This window comes from Sebastes umbrosus, chromosome 3 (genome assembly GCF_015220745.1).
Source record: "Sebastes umbrosus isolate fSebUmb1 chromosome 3, fSebUmb1.pri, whole genome shotgun sequence".
NCBI lineage: Eukaryota > Metazoa > Chordata > Actinopteri > Perciformes > Sebastidae > Sebastes > Sebastes umbrosus.
The window spans coordinates 20,565,886-20,584,521 of NC_051271.1; the positions used below are offsets into that span (position 1 = coordinate 20,565,886).

At 40.6% G+C, this 18,636-nt stretch overlaps 1 protein-coding gene across 1 annotated transcript in view; it reads right to left on the bottom strand.

The window, feature by feature from the left end:
- Positions 1–17,948, bottom strand: part of mtnr1aa (melatonin receptor 1A a) — a 42,975-nt gene extending 25,027 nt beyond the window's left edge. Inside the window, exon 1 of the mRNA XM_037765899.1 lies at positions 17,304–17,948. Within this exon, the coding sequence (XP_037621827.1) occupies positions 17,304–17,496 (193 nt within the window). The 5' untranslated portion in view covers positions 17,497–17,948. The remainder of the gene's footprint in view (positions 1–17,303) is intronic.
- Between the last annotated feature and the right edge of the window lie 688 nt (positions 17,949–18,636).

The following is an 18,636-nucleotide window of genomic DNA, read 5'->3' on the forward strand; positions in this document are numbered from 1 at the left end:
TCTGTCTGTTCAGGTTAAACAGGATTTACTGGTTCACTTGAAGTTTCTCAAAGTTATTCAGTTGGTCATCTGTAAGTTTGCACACGAGAGTAGAGCTGAAACTTTGTTAATCTTAATTAAGTCGTTTTTCAAGCAAAAATGTCAAACATTTACTTTTTCGAGAATCTCAAATATGAGGATCTGATTTCTTTTTCTGTTTTATATTGTTGTAATTTGAACACTTTTGGGCCTGGGACTGCTGGTTGTGACAAAACAAGAAATTTGAATATGTCACATTGTAAAACAAAAGAAAACAATTAATCGATTATTGAGAAATTAATCAAAAGTGCGTCTACTACTGTACGTCTGAGTAGCTCTTAATGTCCTCTGTCAATTTTCTGTATATGGTACATTTGCTTTCATTAGCAAAAAGTGTTTAAGTTAAACTGGAGTGGACCCTGAATGAACTTCATCAATTTTGATCCCTTATCTATTTTTCTTCCAAGCTTTGTTATGCTCTCATGTTAACACTGTAGTACATTATCAATATTAATACTAATGTTAAATTACATCCCAATTTGTAATAGCTGATCACTCGCTGTGGTCCTCGTCACTGCTGTTGGCCTGGGGAGCTTGTTTACAGTCACTCTTTATTTGCACTGTTTCCACTTTGTGTTGCGGCTGCTGCCCAGCAATTTCCTTCAGGATAAATTAAGTTTTATCTCAAGTTATCTTATCTTATGACTCCTTTGATACACTTGAATCACTGTCCTTTATCTTCCATTCCCTAAGGTGGTTTTACTTTGCACCACCCACGTGCTCTAACCTCACATTTCAAGCATTAGCTACCAGAACCATTAATCTGTTTTTAATGAAACGCACGCAAAAGCACAACAGCGGTATATTTTGGAAACACTACATTTTGTATGTTGTTGTTCGGTATGGTAAAATGTACTGGAAGTCTCCTGACATTACAGCTACATTACGTGAGATTCCTGATAAAAACAGTGAACCAAACTACGAAACGGCTGCTCGTTGTGCCAAACTCACTGTTAATCAACACAGCTTTACAGCGTTTTAGCCCCAGCGGAAGTAAACAGCTGGCTGGTGAACAAAGTCAAGAATCTAGCAAGATACAGACCAAGTAGGTTGACAGAACAGAACTAAAAGATAAGGAAATATTGAGCTTTGACACATCAGGGGTCAAGAAACATGACACCAATTAGATCAAACGATATGATGTTGCTCTGTGTTTGCTGGATGTTAAGTAAGCAGCTATATGCTAACCTTATTATCTCAGGCACTTTGTTCTGTTTTGAGTTCCCGGATAAAGATAAAAAACACTTAATACAACTTTAAGTCATTTATAGCAGTGAACAGGCCTTGATAGAGGAGCTGATAGCGTCAGAGTTACGTAATTCTCAGGAACCAGACAACTTGGGAACGGCTCTAAATGGAAATATAAATGCTTGAATGCCATCCTTAATGACCTCATCCATAACAACGCTCTCATTGCGCACCACTAACAACAAATCCTCCCATCCTCTCATTTGAGCTCATCACAGATATATATATACAACATAAACATTATAAATGGGCCCCTTTGTTTTCCCTGTTGCAATGTTTGTTAATGCAGTACCCAACAGGAAGTAAACTGTTGCCTTAACACCAGAAGGGTAATGAAAAGGTCTTTAGAGGACGATCCTGTGATGCATCTCCATAAGCAAAATAACTATTCAGTCCACTAAATGTCATCCTTTATTCATACGTACTTAGAAACAGAATAAAGAAATAGTCTGTTATGCTGCTATATGTCATCTTAACTGTGATTTGCTGTCACTGACTATTTCAATATGACCGCTTAACTTCCCCTCCTCTTGTCTTATCTACTTCTACTTAAGTCAGTGAACAGCAACTACATGAGTCTAACGTCTTCCCTGGCGTTGAATCACACAGCGCTTCTGGTCGAAATTTGATTTCAGAAGATATTAGGTCGACTGGCAGCAGAGTCAGCAAAGAGTGTGTTAATGAACGTCCCCAAGCAGCAATGATATCATCCACATCTACAGTTTTATCACGGCGCAATATTTTCTATAAAATATATCAGATTATTTCTTCATAATACTACATGCCACATGAATTAATTCTCATATTATAAGAGAAAAAAGAGGCTTAGACTATGTCACTGAGCGCTGAGCAGCAAGAACATCTAACTTCCTACTGCATAATTTCCTATTGCTTTTGGACGGCACCCAAAGAACGCTGGAATGAACCCAAGCGATGTCTGAGTGTGTCGGAAAGTGTGACAAAAGACACTCATTTAGACAATAATCACAGAGAGCATGTTTATGGGTCATTAAAGGAAAGCATACTGTGATGAGGAAGTCTCACACACTAAGCTGTTGCTCATTAGAGGAACGCGTAGGACTCCACTAATTACTTAAAAAAAAAAAATGTGACAGACCACGAAGAATGTGTCATAATCTGCCTCTTGAGAATTAAGTGTACACCTCTGCACTGCTAAGTGTGACTTGTATTATCTGAAAAAGGCTGTTGAAAAGCTATTTTAAAATCGCTGTTCTTTCATCACTCATCGGTTAAAACAAAGTGCAAGAGTTACTGACTCATGTATCCACAATAAGAGCCCTTAACAACTGGTCTTTACAGTACTCTATACAATAGTCCTACTCACCATTTATATTTGTAACTTCCATCTTCATGCATATGACACGGTCTTCTATTCATGTGCAGATTCTATTCATGGTGCCACTCTCAAGGCCTTTAAACACCGGAGGGAGAGAATGTATCTAAGTATAACATGAAAGGAGAAAGTTGACCGATGTTCTGCTTGCTCAACTGATATTGGAGCACAGAACGAAAAAGGGGCGGGACTTATGGGTCAATAGAGAGAGTGCAACATTATAAACATCTAGGCATTTGGGTTGATGAAAAACTTACTTTTAAATTCCTTATTGGCATGTTGTTGTTACCAAAGCTGAGATTCCAACTGGGCTTTCTTTTTAGAAATAAATCTTGCTTTCCTTTATTTACGAGAAAATGAATTGTTGAAGCGGTTTTCGTCTCTGTAGTGGACTACGGGGGCGTTATTTATGGGTGGGCGACCAGTTCCACTCTCAAACCTTTAGAGGGAGTATATCACTCAGCTTTAAGATTCATCGCAGGAGATAGTAATGGGACCAGCGTTCCCTATTATTGAAAAAAAAACTGGCTGCCCTGCTCTTTCAGTGAGGAGAAGGGATCAGCATTCGTTGTTATTTATTCGTACAGAGTTAGAAAGATCTGCTTTCTGTTACTGTGCCCCACATACTTGGAATATGCTTCAACAAAACTTAGTTGACCTCATTAATACAGCTGAGACAATTCCAAGGTTTAACTGCTAATCTTATAGATCCCAACTGTCATTGACAATTTATCTGCTTTTGGTTTGAATTGATAAAGCCATGTATTCTTCTTTTATTGCTATTTGATTATAGTTGTTGCATTTATTGTGCCTCTGCACCACTAAAAATGTGTTTTACGAGGTTTTCAATAAAATAACAGAGAGAATAGAGGCAGTTATATGAAGTGGATATTGAGTTAAGCGATCCTAAATGATGCAAAACAGAGACAAAGAAAAACTAAATTGGACTCTGGCTGCATAATAGAGATCTAATAACGTGAATATTCATTGGTGATTAGACTGAATTACATGGATGAGCGGATGTTTTCTCAAACAAGCAGTTAATGATAGGATTGGCTGTTAGCACACAATTGCCTTTATACACATCCAGAAACCGAGCTACATTAGCGTTCAGCTGATGAATGTTATCCAATATTCACTTTTAGCTCCTGAGGGAAATATCTGTCTCTTTAGCAGCTAAATGCTCCACTGTGTTCACCAGGTAGTCGCTAACTTTGTCTGTGTGTTGTTTGGTGAGCAGGTAGACTACAGTGGGTTTATCAGAGACTTTTTATTGAAAACAGCTGCTGGAAACAACGCTGATGAGAGCAGTTTGAAGCAGAACAGTTAAGTTGCAGAACATCAAACAGTCTGTTAAAAGTCGCTGTAAAGCTGCATAGAGCTAAAGAGAACTGCAGAGTAATGTCGGGTACACACTACACGAGAATCGAGCCGATTTCGGGCCCGATTCCCCTTCCGACAATCGTCAGCAAAGCCCCCACTTTTTGATGGTTCTAAAGATTATCTTTCCAGATATTCCTGTGCTGTGAGGTGAGATATGTTAAAAGTGTTTTTTACATCCCCCGATTGGCTCGGAAGTTCATCCTGGCTGCACCGATCTCAAATCATAAATATTGTATATAATATATGTTCAATATTTACGTTCGGATATCCTGTTGTGTGTGGGAAATTCTGAGGACAGCCCATAATGCAGTCACATGGAAAAGAATGATAGCCAATTGTGAACCAAGCTGACTGAAGCGGAATGACGACCACCATGGCTAATGCATGAGCTAATGCAAAACGTGAAGCATAACGTAATAGTAAGATGGATCAAAGAAATGGAGGACCAACTTGCTGATTTGTGGCAACAACGTGAGGGTTTATTTAACGTGTCTCCATGACCTCATCCATCCATCCTTTGTGAATTTTCAGTGCAAAGTAGTATAAAAACTAACATCGCTAACTCTTCCTGCCCGTCGTCCACCATGTTTATTTACACTAAAGTCACGTTTGATTTCAAGAGATTTTGCAAGATTTCGTTTTTTTTTTAGTCAGGACTCTTGTTGTTCATGAGTGGAATCTGTTAGTGTGTGGTGTGCTGTTTTGGATAAAAATAGTTAAACTTGCAGCGCGCACCGCGTGTCATGTGCCGAGGAACAACCAATCACAGTCAGCAGATCTTTTTTTTCTTCCGTAAATATCAGTCAACGGGAAATATAGGGAGGAGAAGATAATCATTTTAGTGAAGGACTACCCAGAGCTTTGCATCCCACGGACTATTTGACTGGCTTCACCCTTTCTGACAGAGGACGTCACAACATTCGGTTTAAAGGTGAGCCAAATTCCATCCATCCATTATCTGAAACCGCTTGTCCTATTCAGGGTCGTGGGGGGGCTGGAGCCAATCCCAGCTGACATTGGGCGAAGGCGGGGTACACCCTGGACAGGTCGCCAGCCAATCGCAGAGCTGACACAGAGACAGACAACCATTCACACCTACGGGCAATTTAGAGTCAACATGTAACCTAACCTGCATGTCTTTGGACTGTGGGAGGAAGCCAGAGAACCCGGAGAAAACCCATGATAACACGTGGAGAACATACAAACGCCATACAGAAGGGCCCCAAGCCAGGTTTGAACCTTCGACGCTCTTGATGTGAGCTACTGTGAGGGATTTGTGGTGCTGAAAATACATTCATCTTTGTTTTGATTGTGTTTAGTTTAGTCAGTGAGGCTTCCTTCTAAATTACCGCAACTTCATTGTCATCGCAGCATGCAGGTTTTGGTTGCTTTGTAACTGCAGGCACGACAGGAGCACAAAGCATATTGGAAAGAAAAACAAGCTGCGCTGCTGGCGTTTTCCACGCGGTTTTAGAAGCAGCATGTGTACGGCCCCTTAGAGCAGCTTTGATAATCTAATTTACAAATATCAAATATCAGCCAATGTCTTTTAAAATGTCTGTTAAAACTCTCTCACTGTTCAGTGTACTTAATTTCAAAAGGCAATTCAAAAGTGGAAATAAAATGAAGAACATGGCAATGAGAAAAGAAAAAAAAAGATTGAATAGTTTTCCAGGGTGAACAACATAGTTTTATCTTTTAAGATAACAAATCTGCTTCTCGAAGATTTCACTGAAGATTGCTTAAGCGTCTCCTGACTCCAGTAAATTGACTTTCTGTGGATCGATTAAAGACTCCCTTTCTGTATTAACAGTGATACTTTGTTTCAGTGTGCTTCACAGTCACATCTAACAGAAAACATTTCTTGCTACTGTACTGGCTGTGTTGCATAACACAAAAGTTCACAGAGGGTTTCAGTGGAAATTCAGGATGAATCTTGTCTTGTGGAGACTGAAGGAACAAATACGTGACTCTGTGAATGTCTTAGGAAATACAGATTTTCATGGTCAGACTCGGTTCTTTTTTCTGTATCTCTCAACAACAGAACTGTCTCTTACCATTTATACGTCCTGTTTTCATTTTCTGACAGAGCATGCACATCCTCCCTAAATGAAACACCTCCGCTCCAAAATTAGGAGATAACATCAGACAAAAGACTTGTTGTTTTTTCTATTTTAGACTTTGTTGGAACCTAGTTACTAAATTTACGATGACAACATGCATCTTTCTAACCTCGGGAGTATTATTAGAACGTTATGCTCTCACTTCTTTGCTTTGTAGTCCCTGGAATTGTTATTTTTATAACGGTGCAGTCGTCTGGAGTGTGTATGTAGAGCAGAGCGGTGCTGTGAGTGAGTGATAAACGCTGGACCCAGAGACCATGGTCAGATAAGGCTGAATGGGACAGTGTTCACAGCGTTATACCAAATGGCATTCATGTGTCTGCCGTAATAATCATCATTACATGCCATTCAACTGAATGAGAGCCTCGGCTCACAGAGAGTGCACTGGGTGAACCGTATCCTGTTTTTAAATTCAATGACAAAATAACAAGAGATAAGGGAGGAGGAATTTGGAAAATAAGGATGTCAGTTTGTGTTTTTCCTTTTTTCAAAATTCTATCCGAGGAGGATCGACTGACCCTGCATATTTTCTCTTTTTTTTCATCAGTGCCTTGCTTTAACAGTCATACAATCTGACGCATTCACAGCTGGAAGCTGCTGAGTCCAACTACAGTCTTCCACTGTTGGCCACTGAGTAGCAATGGTGGACTAAGTGCTTCACTCAAGGTCACCTTGAATGAAGCACAGAGGAGAGCGTCTCTCGCTTCCCCCCGTTCCGATTCTCCCAACCGGAAATCAAACTGGCACCCTTTCTCATCACCAGCCAGCATCTCTCTGAGCTTATGTTTATGTGTGTGTAATCAAACAGTTACCGCTCTACAGTGAGCGCTCTATAGTATGCATGTGTTATGCACAGTTCCCCTTGGATGAGCATTAGGTTTTACTTGATCTCACTGCCCTAAGCTTCCCATGTGCGTCATCCCGAGCTCCCGTCAAGCAGAAAGAAGTTTTCACTGTATAATATTGTAAATGATTAAAAATAGCAAAGGGAGGGAGGCATGGAAAGAGGCAAAGGGGGGTAGCGGGAGTCTTAAATGGCTGCAAATATGCTCTCTTGTATGTATAAGTATTTATAGACTCATTATGTCTTCCTTTTGAAGTGAAAACATGCTCTACTCTGCGAGGGTGTTAGACAGAGAGAGGAAGGAAACATGCACAGGGGGGGTCGCCACGGAGAAGACCAGATGCCAGACGCCTGCTCTTGTTAAATTCGACCATGTCAGGCTGGTCCGTTGTTTAACACTGATCAAAATAACAAGCTTAATTCATTTTGCCCACTTAACCATTATATAATCTGGAATCCACAGGGTTTGTGTGATAACCGTCTTGTTGCCTGACTGGCTTGATGCAAAGCGCTATTGGCAGAATTCCTCTACAGGTATGCGGCCTGACAACATAACGTCCACCGAGAACGATGGGGGTGTTGGATCAGAGTGATGCAAACAGACAGGGTGTCATGGAATATGAAGCCTGGAAGGTCAAATTTAAGTGAAAAGAAAAAAAAAAAAAATTGAGTGTGCGTGTTAGGGTGAGTGAGCTTGGGAGGAGGAGGAGGAAGAGGAGTACAAAGAAGGTGGGAGGCCAAGATGAGGCGCCAAAAAACGAGGGGAATGTGGAAAAACGTAAAATATAAACCAGAAAAAGAAAGAAACAGAAAGGTGCTTTCTCAGGAGGAGGAATGTGGAACAAACACAGCCTACATTCTTTGTCATCCAGCAGACGCACATCATATACTGTATACAGAATGGATTACTGCAGGTGGGCTTTGTGTGTGTGTACAGATAATCCGACAAATATTAGAAAATCAGGAAATCGTCTAGAAGCTGAGGCACCTGGGAACGAGTAAGTCAAATGAACACTTGCTGCTGGGTCAATTTTTCTTTGTCTGATGACTCTTGAAAGAGGCCCAAACCCAGCAGGACAAGGTGACACCTGCCAAGGCTGAAATAGTGCGGTCAAGTAGAGAAAAACAGAGTGTTTTTTGCAGAGCAATTTCCCCATGATTGTTGCTATTGATGTTACAAAAACAGAGGTCCAGTCGCTCATGGTGGGAGCAACAAACATGACTGAAAGGGCAATTCAGAATAAAAATGTAAACCTCACTGTAGCGTTCTATGACCGGCTCGCACCAATCTGCTGCCTCCCTTTTCCTGTCTTTATCTCCGCTATCATGTACCGTCCGAGAGTGAAAGGCAACAGCAAACAAGCCAGATAAGGCTGGCAACACAAACAACGATAACATCATGCACGCTCAATCCCAGCAGCGGAGCCACAGCGCCGCATATATCTGCTACCTAATTAGATCTGTGTGTGATGTAATGTTTGACTTTTAATCGTCGCGGAGAGCCAAGAAGCCCCCTTGACAGGAAATCTGTGCAAAGTAGATCTGTAAGCCAGGCGTAATTAAAACGTATAAAGACTTTAACATGTTTTAGGACACACAGGAGCACTGACAGAAACGGTTACTGCTGACTGTAAGTTATCAGGTGCAAAGCAGCCTCGGGGCACGATAGCAAACACTCCTTTTTTTTTTTTTTTTTCTCCGTGTCCCGGCTGACAGCAGGGGCATTAACTAATCTATAACTGGGAGTTAAGTGCCTCATGAGTAAAAGAAGGAGATCTTTATCCTCTCCCACTCAATGTTCATTTATTCAGCTCGGGCAAACTATAAATTAATTGCAAAGTCATGACCTGCTGGCTGTTGTGGGTCCCCAATTAGTCCGTGTTTTTCACCCACTGAGCCCTTTTCTCTCTGTCCTGATACTGTTAAGCTGCTCCACCACACTGTGCAGCTCCGATGCTTATCACAGCAATCACCACAGAAACTGACAAACCCAGCGAGCCGCTGTGACTCCCGCGCGTTCGCGTGTCCATTAGAGAACAGTAGGAATGATAAGACGCCAGCCCTCGGCCAAATACGGGCTTTAATTAAATAAAGTTCTCTATTACATTACCGTTTGCATTACCTGGTGTTTTTTCTTGAAATTACAATGAACTCCAGCATAAACACTCGGACTGCTATCAAATTCTGATCCAATATTTCAGTCATGATGACGACCGCTCTGAGATTGAGTTTATTTTATAAGGAGCTTAATCTGATAATGGTGTCAACGTCAGCATACAGGCATACTCCCTAACCTGAGGCCTTTTCTGTTATTGAGGGCACCTTTAATAACTTGAGCTTTGGGGCCCACTTTAACTCTGTTAAATACTTTATAGAAATGCTGAATCTGCCTCACACACAAAGGAGAAACATTATAGATCCCCTCCATACATGTTCTATGACATAAATAATTTGTTTCTAATATGTTTTTCATCAAATTACATCTAATCCTTCTGAATCTATGAGTATGCAAACATTTTTATTAACTGCTGCACACAATATGTCTCCTACTTCCCTGTATAAATCCCACATGCTGTACATACAGTATATAGACATGTATACATGTACATAATCAACCAGTCCATGTATATGCATTCAGTATCTACTCCTTTGCGCTATTTGTATTGTTTACACTTGATTTGCTCATAGACATTTTTACTTTATTCTTATTTTATTGTTGGTTATTGGTGCTTTATATATGTATTTTAGGGCGGTCAAAGTTAACATGATAATAAAGCGTTAATGCAAATTAGTTTTAACGCCACTAATTTCTTTAACGCATTAACGCAATTTGCGATTTTTAGGTTTGCGCGGGCTGAGTTTTAAAGTTAGAGTGACGTTACTGGTATCATATGAAACTGGAAAACCTACTGAATCCATTGGTACCAACCATGTCATAATAGATTGTCGTGAAAGAGGATAAATAACGCTCCAAACATACATTAAATTTTGGCGAGGAAAAACTGCCATTGCCATTTTCAAAGGGGTCTCTTGACCTCTGACCTCAAGATATGTGAATGAAAATGGGTTCTATGGGTACCCACGAGACTCCCCTTTACAGACATGACCACTTTATGATAATCACATGCAGTTTTGGGGCAAGTCATAGTCAAGTCAGCACACTGACACACTGACAGCTGTTGTTGCCTGCCTGCTATGATTTATGCATTTTTTTATGCTAAATGCAGTACCTTTGAGTGTTTCGTGTCAGTTATTTATTTCCAGTAATACATATATACATACATTTGCATAAAGCAATCATATTTACCCACTCCCATGTTTATAAGAGTATTACATATTTGATAAATCTCCCTTTAAGGTACATTTTGAACATATACACCTATTTTTTCCACTAATTGTGTACATACTGTTACTTGTCTTGTCTTGTCTTGTTTCCTCACCTTTATTTGTTCAGCTTTGTTGTCCTTGGCCCTTGCTGTTTGTTTGTTTTTCTTTTCGTATTGTGTACATTCGCTTAGAGAGATGCATGAAACCGGAGTCAAATTCCTTGTATGTATGTACTTGGCAAAAAAAAAGTTATTCTGACTCTGATTCTGTAAAGTCCACTCTCAATGTATGTGCACTTCAGGTCTCAAGTTTCCACAACACACGTCATCTTTATGCAGTATGCACACATTTTAAACTAAGTTATAATGCTTACGACACAGTTTTTGATACCATTTATGGGGGTTATTTGTTCTTTACGGTTCACTCTCTTTCCACAGTGTCAGAACTGTTATAAATTACTGCTAATGCAAACAGAAAATCCCACCGCCGTCGCTGCTTCACATTAAAAGCTTTCGCCTGGCACCAAATCAACCAGGACGATCTAAATCTTAAGGATTACGACTTTAAGGTGAGCGCAGAGAGACGTCTCAGAGACAAAAACAGCCTTTTGGTGTCAAACTCCGCACATATATCATTCATGCACCTTGAAGCTCAAACACCCACGTGAAGTCATAACATTTTTGAGTGGAGGGGGACTAATAACTGTTATAGAGTATGTACTCCTTTTCCTCGATACAACACATCTTACTACTTAAAGCTATAATGGCTTTGATCATGATTTGATCACTTCCTTACCTTAGCCAGTATGCTCTCAACACTCCTGTCCCTCAGTCACTGTGGGTGAAACTGTAGCTGTGTCAGCCAAAGGGGGCACAGCAGGGTTCACAAAGAGGTAGCATTGTCATCAGAGGTGAGAACACATGATCCAGCAGGCCGGTATTGATACCGCTGGCAGAGGATACATTACGCCGTGTAGCTCCACAATACCTGCAACCTTTTTAAAGACGTGTTACTGAATTCTTCACCTAGACTTTGCAATAAAAGTTTTGCCATTCAGGGAACACACAGTTTCAGAGAGTACAATAAGTAGTATTTGTCTTCCTAATACAATAGTAGAATGGAACAACGAGCACATTTTTAAATAAAAAAGGTCAGCCCATAGAGGATATTTAAAGATATTTTAATTCATTGGTTGATGCAATTTTGTTTGTTTGTTTTAAGATCTTAAGATAAGATAAAAACCTAATTGTCCATTCACACGAAACTTTGTCTTGCATCACCTGCTCCAAACAATCAACAAAATACATCTTCAAGGTCACCCTCCAGCAACCGTCACAAACTCTGTCACTTCATATGTTGTTTCTAACGTTTTGCTGTTTTGTTGTTAAGTCTGTTATTTGTGCTTTTATGTGAAACTTTTATGCTGTCGTCTTGGCCAGGACTCCCTTGGAAAACCGATTTCAATGGGACTATCTTAGTAAAATAAAGGTTAAATTGATAATAAAAAAAAATTAAAAAAAGACCAGATGGTCCCTGAGCACAGCATGAATTGAGAAACTGATATTGTTTGAGAACTAAACTGAGGATTATTAAAAGAAAAGGACAACATACAGTAGACAGGGCCAGGTATTTATAGATGCAAGTGAAACATTAAAGCAAAGTAAAAACAACAGCTGCCACTCAATTTCAACTCAACAAAGTGACCTTCAACCAACTTTTTAATTTAATAAATGTATCCGTAAGAGACACGAGCACATTCTTTACTTAACTTCTGTTCTGGCATAACAAATTCAACCCAAGAAACTTGTTGTTCACCAGTTCAATCACGTCGCTCGTGCTATCTAGATACAGATATATGCGGCACGGACAAAGCCTGATCTAAAGGATTACAGTTTCTCACAAAACAAGTCTTTCAAACGGCTCCCCTCATGATGACATAAAAGAGGACGCTGCGAAATCAACATCTACTACATACGTACAGCGTCCACAGAAGGGGATTTGTTTTCTTTTCACAGTCATCTCTTTATTAAGCTCCACAGCGCAGAGCCAATTTCCTTTTAGGATCTCCCGACAAAGCCAATGGATATTTAGGAACCTAAAACATTCATTTTTTTAAATGGAGACACATGTAAATACCACTTAATTCTGCATTAATGCCTCAAAATATTCATTACATTGAGAGCTGTAACAGATACTAGAGGTGTAATGAACGATCGGAAATAACATTGTGCAGGCAGTCAGCCAAGTCGCGCAATACTGAAAAAGGATAAACTGTCACAGTCACACGACAACCTTGTCTCTACCCGAACCTGAGGTCCCAGCACACTGAGGCTCGTCTTTGTCTGTCACCTCAGACTGTGAATGGTACAGTAGGTACGTTTAAACCTCCCGTGCTGTTGAACCTGTAAAGTTTTCTGCCTTGGAACAAATCATGATGATGTGACACGAATAACAGTTTTCAGATTTTCTACAGACATCTTGCAGCTCTCTTTCGTTCTCATCCACTAACTCAAGCTGACTACACACGAGTGGAAAAGAGCAATGATGCCACTGTTGTGCTGTTAGGACTGCTGACACACAACCTTGCCGAAACGCTACACTGGCCATCAAGGACTGCTCAGATTTTCCACTTTTAAATCAAATGTTAACCCCTTTTCTCAGCGTGTCAAATCAGCATATTCTCTTCTTTGACATACATTATATAACAAAACGGAGAAGCTAAGAGTGTTGTACTAAAAAAGAAATCTACACGATGAAAAGGCATTCACACAGGGCGACCCTGTTTGGTATTCTCTTCTGTTGCAGCCCGTTCACACGAAAAGAAGTATGAATGACACGGAAATGCACAAGGCATTTAGAGTGCAATAACGCCTTTTTTGCTTTTGGCATATCTTTTAGAAGCCATGTAGTCTGTACTGACATTGTATGCATACAATTGCTCAACTAAGGGGCCTTTCACATGCCACGTCTAAAATGCGTGGAAAACGCCAGCTGTGCAGCTTTCATCCTTTTATCCAAGGTGTTTAGGAGGTTGTGCTACTGTTGTGCCCACCGTTACTAAGCAACAAATACCTGCGTGGTGCGATGATGATGATGATGATGAAGTTGTGGTAATTAATCAGTAAGCCTCAATGACTACACTAAACACAATCAAAACAGAGATAAATGGATTTCCAGCACCGTCAATCCCTGACAGTAGCTTTACTGCTCGATTTGTTCGTGTCAGTCTGGCTGACCTTTCAGTGTTGTGATGTTCTCGGACAGAAAAGGTGAAGTAAAATAGTTCCTGGGACAGATCAGAAAGCTCTGGGTAGTCCTGCACTAAAACAATAAACTTATCCTCCATATATTTACCGTGGACTGATATTGACAGAAGAAAGAAAAGACATCTCCCGGCTGTGATTGGTTGTTCCTCGTCACATGATAGGTGCGCGCTACAACGTTCCAAAAGTTGAACTATTTTTATCTCGGGGTGCAGCGGTTTAGCCCAGAAAAATAGGCGCTTGGGAACACTTGCGCGTCGCGACGGCATCGCTCCCGTGTTTGAGCACCCAAAAAACACGGCATGGGTACGGCCCCTTAGTGGTTTTGTAGCATAAACCTAAGTGAGTTATTTTGTTGCGTCAACCTAACTGCGAACGTTACCGTAGATGTGTTGCATGACACACGGAATGTCCATGTCATGTTGTGCTACTTATACGACTTCCCGTGAGACCGCGTTGTCTGTTGTCATCAAAAAGATAAAAAAAACAGCCACATAAAACTCTCTCGTGTTATATTTTGTGAGCTAACGTCTCACTCTCTGGACAAGCAGTCAGCTGAGACTGCTCCTTGTTGGCATCTGTTGTTTATTCTTCAGCATGAATTTAAAAACGCCTTTATCTACAACAGAACAGGTACATTTATTATGATTTATTGGCAGTGAGCTGGGCTCACAGCGCTGATTCTGTATCCAGCCATGCAGCTCAAACCGCTCACCATGTGTTGTTGGCTTCACGCTCACTCACTCATTCCGTGCACCGACGTAGGGTTTGGCCATGCACAGACCGCAGCGCAATATGTGACCACAACGCCTGCCAGCTTCTCCGCTGAGTATATTCCATTACTCATTAATTTATCCCCTTGTTGTTTGACTGCTGTGCAATCTCTAACAGCGTTTAGCTCATGCCAAGAAGATTTATGCCCACTTGTATTTCCGTGGAGGAAATCCGATCTATTCCAACAAGAGGAAATTGAGTTCTTTGTGGACAGAAAATGTTCGCAGTTAAAATAAAACACCCCTGAAAGTTTAGACTGGTGAGATTTGTGGATGTGTGTTAAACAATCATCTGTGGCATCAAGTTCCCACAGATAAGGGCCAGGAACACAAACAGTGGCAGCCCGCCCGACGCCAAAACATTCCAGCAGTGATGAAAGTATGAATGGAAAAGTTTTCACACTAATCAATATGTCTGCCAACTTGCATACGATTTGCCAATGGCTCGTTGAACAGAAAATTGTGAGAGCCTTTAGTTAGGCATGCACGCCTTCACAGCTTGAATGGAAAGTAGCGAATGCGCCTCAGAGGCATGAACATGAGGAACCACGTCATCAGTCGGCGTACGACTTGTTAGTATTCACGGACGTTTTTTTGCGTAACACAATTAAGCCAAGGGTTTTTTCATCATTTGATCCCTCAAACGTTTGACTTTTCCTCGGGATGCTTCGTCGTGGATCCGGCGCGGCGAAAAGAAAATTGAATTGTCCAATGAGCTGAATAAATAAATGGTGATTCCAGCTAGTAATGCTCGGCCATATAGTGATGAATATGCAGATAATATGAGGCACGCTTGATTAAATCCCTGCTTCTGCTGCATTATGACCTCCTTACATGTAATTAGTCATAATTAATGGGACAACTTCAAAGTTTCCTAAATGTGTATCTCCTCTTTTAAAGGGATGCACCGATACCGGATCAGATATCGGGCCCATTACTGGCTCAAATAGCTGGATATTTGTGACAATGAGGTCAATCTATTCAATTCAATTTTATGTTTATATACTATATAGATTATATAATGGAATTTGAATTCCTGTTTAAGTTTTGACCTATTTGTTGCTGCATTAAAAAAAGGTTTACACTTGAATTGTAATTCCTGTTAATTTTGAAGATTTTGAAGAAGTTATTTGTGTACGATTTATTATTTTAATGATAAATAAAGATTCAGTCAATTTCTGTTATGTTATCTATATATTTATTTGTTACATTTTGTTTTACAAAGTTAGGAATGTTTAAGTCAAGCTTCCACACAGTGAGGCATACAGCTTTATTTATTAAACACTGGTATCGGATCCGAACTCGGTATCGCTATCGGGATTGAAAAAGTAAAAATCTGCGCATCCCTAGTCTTGTATCATACTTTCACAATTTCACATGCAATGACATGACTTTTACAAAATCACACAGTTTCAGAGACAAATTCTATTTCTCGGCTACAGCGAGCAGCTCTATACAAAAAAAATCCAGGGCACCTATACTGCATGTGTGCTTTATCAAACGCTGATAACTGTAAAGCAACGGGAGCTTGCAGGCGAAATCTCTGCAGTTAAGAGCCAATCATATCCTTGTACATCCCAGATAACACTTAATATCCCTCAGCCGGGGCTCTCTCTCCGCTCTCTATCCAACATGATGGAAATCTATTCTGACCCCCAACATTTTCTGCGGTGAGTGAAACGGTAATGTCAGGAGTGTATTTAGCAAATCACCCTACTGCAGCCTCCAAATGATGACAGCCATGATATGTGGAGCTGCCAGTCAGTGTGTGTGTGTGCTGGATCTCACAGCAGGACAGACAGACAGGAGCCTCCTGGGTTTTCCCCCCTCTCTCTCTCTCTCTCTCTCTATCCTCTCTGACTATTACATTAGGAGCGTTTTACCACTTTCACTGCTGTGTGATTGTGTGAGTGTGTGTGTGTGTGTGTGTATCAATCTTGGGGATTTAATCCACAGCCCCATAATGTTAATTAAATTCACAGTGAAGTGGTGTGCATAAAAAAAACACACACATTCATCATGGAGCTGCACTAATGCATTAAAAAAAATGTCATTATTGAATTAAATCTGCAGGCTTGGAGTAACATCGATAGTGGAAAAGCCCTGGGAAGCATTAGAGAGCCGGGCTTTCCCCATGCAGGCTTCATTCAGACTGTGTCAATAATTGCTGCACTACTGTTACAGTATAGTGTAGTCTGCCATACAGACATGTCACTGACCTACACTGTGACATTTAATCCCCTTCACAACTGAGCGTTACAATAAAGCCGAACTGTGCAGCAACCAAAAATATAAGTATTTACAGTGATATTAAAGTGATACAACATGAGGGAAATAACAAAAAACAACAATATTAAGCCACGTCAATGGGGGCTGGTGTGATATCGTGCATCTTCACGCTTTGTGATGACAGAAGATGGACAACCGTCCAAAAAAATGACACAATAAACTCACAATAACACAGCCGATAAGCAGCACGACATTGATTCATAAAAACTGGATTTGTCTCACACTGTGTTGTCACTTTAAAAAAAAAATGTGACAGTTTTTTGTTATTGTTGTCAGTTAACAATAAAGCCGAACTGTACAGCAACCACAAATACAATTATTTACAGTGATATTAAAGTGATACAATATGAGGGAAATAATAAAAAACAACAATATTAACCAGTGTCAATGGGGGCTGGTGTGATATCGTGCATCTTCACGTTTTGTGATGGACAACAGTCCAAAAAAATGACACAAATAACTCACAATAACACAGCCGATAAGCAGCACGACATTGATTCATACATTTGGATTTGTCTCACCCTGTGTTGTCACTTTAAAAATGTGACTTTTGTTGTTGTTGTTGTTTTTAAACGTCGCCATGCATGCATGCATGCACGCACCACGGTGACTCTGACTCACCTGCGTTCCTGAGCTTCTTGTTGCGATACACGGAGAAGATGACCAAGAGGTTGCCCAGGATGTCGACGACGATGGTGAAGATGAGGAAGCACCCTAAAGTTGTGGTGACCCACGGCGGGCGGTTCAGGCTGCTGCTGGGGTCTGCTGCTGCTGGCCACGAGGAGCTGTTCAGGTGAGACCCATTTATAACCATTGTATACAACTTTTTCTCAAAAAAACTGATCCCAAATTCAGCTTCAACTCCTAAAAAGCCCGGGTGGTGGGATACTACTACAGCCTCCCGCGGCTCTCATCTTCATCATCCTTCTTCTTCTGCTTCCTCCCTCTTCACCCAGCTGTTGTGGATCATCAACTCCGGTATCGTCTCTCCTCTTCCTTACTCTGGTGGTCGCCTCCTCGGTGTCACTTTGTGCCATTCACTTTGTCGGTTACGCATGTGTGTGTGTGTGTGACATGAAGCTGCAACTTCAAACCTCTCCCAGCATGTGATCAGACTAGTCTGGAGAGGAGCGCGTTTTATTTTTTCGTGGAGGAGAGAAACAGTGTCGCCTGGTGGAGGAGAGGAGGAACAGCAGGTTGATGAAGCGTCCTACTTCTTCTCTTCTTCATTCATGGCTCTCTGCGGTCGCTTTGATTTGCTTTACCTCAGCAAGCCCCATTCATTCTCATTTAGAGGGATCATTCATGTTTTATCTCCTTCAGAAAAAAAGTCTTTAAGACAACAAGAAACTTGCTTATTTTAATGGATGCATGCTGGTTGATTGAAGGTGATTCTGTCTTGAAATCATCCAGATTTAATTCACAGATTGGTGAAGAGACTTTGCCTTTTGCCCACACATTATGGCATTATTGCCAAATATATATAATTTAAAACTGAATTTATATCACTGGCGTCCTACTTCTTCTCTCTCTTCTTCATTCATGGCTCTCTGCGGTCGCTTTGCTTGGCTTCATCTCAGCAAGCCCCATTCATTCTCATTTGGGAGGGAGGGATCATTCATGTTTTTATCTCCTTCAGAAAAAAAGTCTATAAGACAACAAGAAACTTGCTTATTTTAAAGGTCCCATATTGTAAAAAAAAAAAAAAAAGACATATTCATAGCTTTTGTATTATAAAGCAAGTTTAAGTTCTATATAAATACTGTGAAAGTATCGAAACGCTTAATCCATGGAGAAATACACACAGCCCGTATTCAGAAACTGAGCTTTTGAAACAAGCCGTCAGGATTTCTGTCCATTTGTGATGTCACGAATATACAATATTTAGACCATTTCAAAGTTTTAAACATAAACATTCTAAATGGATCCCAGTTTATTTCCCGTTGCATTGTAT